This window comes from Lupinus angustifolius, chromosome LG04 (genome assembly GCF_001865875.1).
Source record: "Lupinus angustifolius cultivar Tanjil chromosome LG04, LupAngTanjil_v1.0, whole genome shotgun sequence".
Taxonomy (NCBI): domain Eukaryota; kingdom Viridiplantae; phylum Streptophyta; class Magnoliopsida; order Fabales; family Fabaceae; genus Lupinus; species Lupinus angustifolius.
This window is the reverse complement of record NC_032012.1, coordinates 18,684,089-18,687,950: the sequence shown is the minus strand read 5'-3', so window position 1 is coordinate 18,687,950 and position 3,862 is coordinate 18,684,089. Positions and strand designations below refer to the sequence as shown.

The 3,862-nt window shown below is 38.1% G+C and overlaps 1 protein-coding gene across 1 annotated transcript; it reads left to right on the top strand.

Annotated features, from left to right (window-relative positions):
• On the top strand, nt 2,347-3,399 carry LOC109346086 (putative glycine-rich cell wall structural protein 1). Its single transcript, XM_019585458.1, has one exon. The coding sequence runs from the start codon at nt 2,524-2,526 to the stop codon at nt 3,148-3,150; it is 627 nt and encodes a 208-aa protein (XP_019441003.1). The 5' UTR covers nt 2,347-2,523; the 3' UTR covers nt 3,151-3,399.

The window sequence follows — 3,862 nt, the reverse complement described above, 5'->3', positions numbered from 1 at the left end:
TAGGAAGGTTGCTATACTTAACTAACACAAGACCAGATTTAAGCTATGTTGTCCAACAACTAAGCCAGTTCATGGCAAAACCCACCACCATCCACCATCAAGCCCTTACTCGAATTCTGAGATATATCAAAAGCAATCCAGGTTAAGGCTTATTCTACTCTTCCACCTCTCCTCTACAATTGAAGGCATTCAGTTACTCAGATTGGGCAGCATGCATTGACTCAAGGAAATCCATCAGTGGTGCTTGTGTGTTCTTAGGCATCTCTTTCGTTTCATGGTAATCCAAGAAGCAAACCATTGTAGAAAGATCATCTTCAGAGGCAGAATCTCGAGCACTTGCAGCAACCTCATGTGAAATACAATGGCTAACATACCTACTCATCAACTTCCAGATTCCATTCATCAAACCAACATTGTTATATCCTGACAACAATTCAGCAAGGCACATAGAACTCAACTCAGTCTTTCACGAAAGAACAAAATACATTGACATTGATTGTCATGTGGTTCATGAAAGACTCCAATCTAAACTCTTCCACATTCTCCCAATTCATACACACCAACAACTTGCAGACATTCTTACCAAACCCTTAGATCCATCTCCTTTCAATTTCCTACTTAACAAACTGGGAGTAATTAATATATACTCTCTAGTTTGTGGGGGGATATTGAACAACAAGCATGAATCAGGTGACCCCTTGGCCAAGCAACCAAAACAAAACACTATCGCCCAACTACACCAGCCTCGGTCAGACAATGACCGAGGAAACATGACCCTGACCCATGACCTTGACCGAGACAACATAACCTTGACTCATGAGGCTTCACACCAAACTGACTGAGACAAACAAAATATGGCACATGGGCCTGACCGTGAAAACATGGTATTGGTGCATCAGACAGACCAAGACACCATAGGCTTGGCGCATCAGTGCGTAGGCTTGGCGCATCAGTGCGTGGGCTTGGCACATCAGGAAGACCAAAACAGCCAAGGCATGATGCATGAGCATGATCGAGACAAAATGGTCATGGCGCATAGCTCATGGAGCGTGACCGAGGAGGGTGAGTCACACAAACCAGAACAGTCAACCTTGACTTATCATGCTGGATTTGGCTAATCCTTTTAAATAATTCAGATATTTTACTTAGGCATAATTGTTAGTTAGCATTGTTGGTTATTGAGGGTATAAATAAAACAAATAGTTTGTTAAGTTAGTTATGTATAATTGGGATAGATTGTTTATTTAGCAATAGCATTATGTAGTATAAAAGGAGCCTTTTGGCTTCCAAAATAATCAATGAAGAAGAGGTATTATTCAGTATATTTTTTGCAATATATTATATTAAGATTTCATCTATAAAATAATTAGAAAGGAGAAGAGTAGCCCAATAACAGAAAAAAAATCCTCTCCATTGGAGGGCAAATTATTGATCTTGCATTTACATTTAAGGATAAAAATATCATCATATTACATCTAAAGAATAAAAATGTCATATTCATAAAAACATTTGTCTTTGTTTTTTGTGCACTTCCCTCTCCATTACGAGTTCAACTCATCTCCAGTACTGGAATATGAGGAAGAATTTTTTTTTTTAAATTTCTTATTTTTTATTAGAAAATAACATGTAATCATAATTGTTGAAATAAATTTTTTGCCATATGTCTTAATATCATCTAATACTGGACTCTTTAGTACTGGAGAGGACCCGACACCTCTATTACTGAAGAGGATCTTGATCCCAACAACTATTTAAAAGGGTCAAGATCGTCTCCATTATTATTGGAGAGGGGATTGCATAAAAAACAAATTGGAAATTTTTATGATGTAACATTTTTAACAATTAAATGCAATGCTACATTTTTATCTTTAAATATATAGGGAAAATTAATAACTTATGCCTTCATTAATGAATGATTTTTTTATATTTAAATTATTGGTAGAGATAATAGGGCAGACAATGTGATGAATCTTACTTCCAACACATAACACCTTAATACATATCTACAATATTATGCTCATGCATTACTTTAATGTGTGGCATTCATATATGTGAACAGATTAACAAAATTGGGGACGCAGCTGATCGGGTCAATTTCCTAAGTAAAAAGTGGAAGTAAGGTGTTGTAGTGTATAGCAAGGAATTATGCATAAGGACAAAAAAACAGACATTCCACCAGCAAAAATATTATCACCCACTAAGTACTATGACACCACTTTCAACTCCACTACTAAGGAGAACCATCACAATACGGTTCCTTCTTCAAATTTAATACTGATATGTTAGGTGTTATCAAAATTAAGAACCTACTAGAACCACCTTTACAACGTGTATATATAGGATCCTTAACCTCACACTTTTCTGCACCAAAAATACATGTTTCTTTTCTAACTCTCAAGCAGTGTAATATCATTACATCCTTTCTTTCTATATTCATTGATCTTGAGCATTAGTAATAATATTCATATCATCACACTTATAACATTTTCATTACCTCATTGGATTTGATAGAGTGTGAGAGATATGGCCAGCTCCAAGGTCCTAGGGGCTGTTTTCATTGTGTTGCTTATTGTTGAACTTGCATTTGCTGCTAGGGTCACAGAGAAGTTACTTGGTGGAAAAGGTGGTGGTGGAGGTGGTGGTGAAGGTGGAGGAGGAGGAGGTGGTGGTGGTCTTGGACGTGGTTCTGGGTATGGTTCTGGGTACGGGTCTGGTGGTGGTGAAGGATATGGTGGAGCGCTAGGAAGTGGTGGTGGTGGTGGAGGAGGTAGAGGTGGAGGTGGAGGAGGTGGTAGTGGGAATGGTAGTTCAGGATACGGGTCTGGATATGGATCAGGATATGGGTCTGGATATGGGTCAGGTGGTGGAAAAGGAGAAGGTGGAGGTGGAGGTGGTGGCGGTGGTAAAGGTGGAGGTGGTGGTGGAGGTTCAGGTGGTTCTGGCTACGGCTCTGGTTATGGTGAAGGAGGTGGCTACGGTGAAGGAGGTGGTAGAGGAGGAAAAGGTGGTGGTGGTGGTGGTGGTGGAGGAGGAGGAGGTGGAGGTGGAGGTGGTGGTGGGGCTAACGGAGGTTCTGCCTATGGAAGTGGCTCTGGATATGGTTCAGGATATGGGTATGGTGGTGGAGAGAATGGTGATGAGTTCCCTTAAACTTACGATCAAATAGCTAATTGGTTTTATTTTAGGGTACATTAAATCTTGTTGTGATAATAATATGTTGTTTAATTTCCAAAAATAAATGTCAGTGTGACTTCATAGTCATTCTGCTTCATGCATGGTAGGGTTATATTGCTATATATATGTACCATTATTACTACTATATTATTATGTATCATTGTAAGTGATGTATTAAAGCATAATATTAATGATAATAAAAAACAGTTCTTGTAGTTTGTTTTTCCTCTTTGTTCTCATTATATCATCCTTTATTACAGAATAGTCTGGTTTTATGTTTATGAAAAAGTATATATTCATATTTCATAGTAGCTTCATAGGATTAACTAATTGGAGTGGTTAAGTAAAGATGGAAAACTTTTGATGTGTATAAAAGAAATGGATAAAGTAATATTGTGTGCTTCTTGTACCAGACTGCGATCGGAGAATCTCTAATTACCAAAATGTCTTATTATTACCGAGGTATGGAAAGAGTGGAGAGCCACAAGCGAGACATCACATTTTGAATTAAAACATTAACACATTAGTTGCATGAGTCTTTTTCACTTATAAATTCTTTCACTCCTCCCAGCATATCTACTTCACACTTGAATAAACCTAACAATCTTCTCCTCAAGTGTGGGTATCACACATTTTTTGGTTTGTTTACCTTAAGTCCACCATGTCCCAGCCGAACTATCGGCTCTGA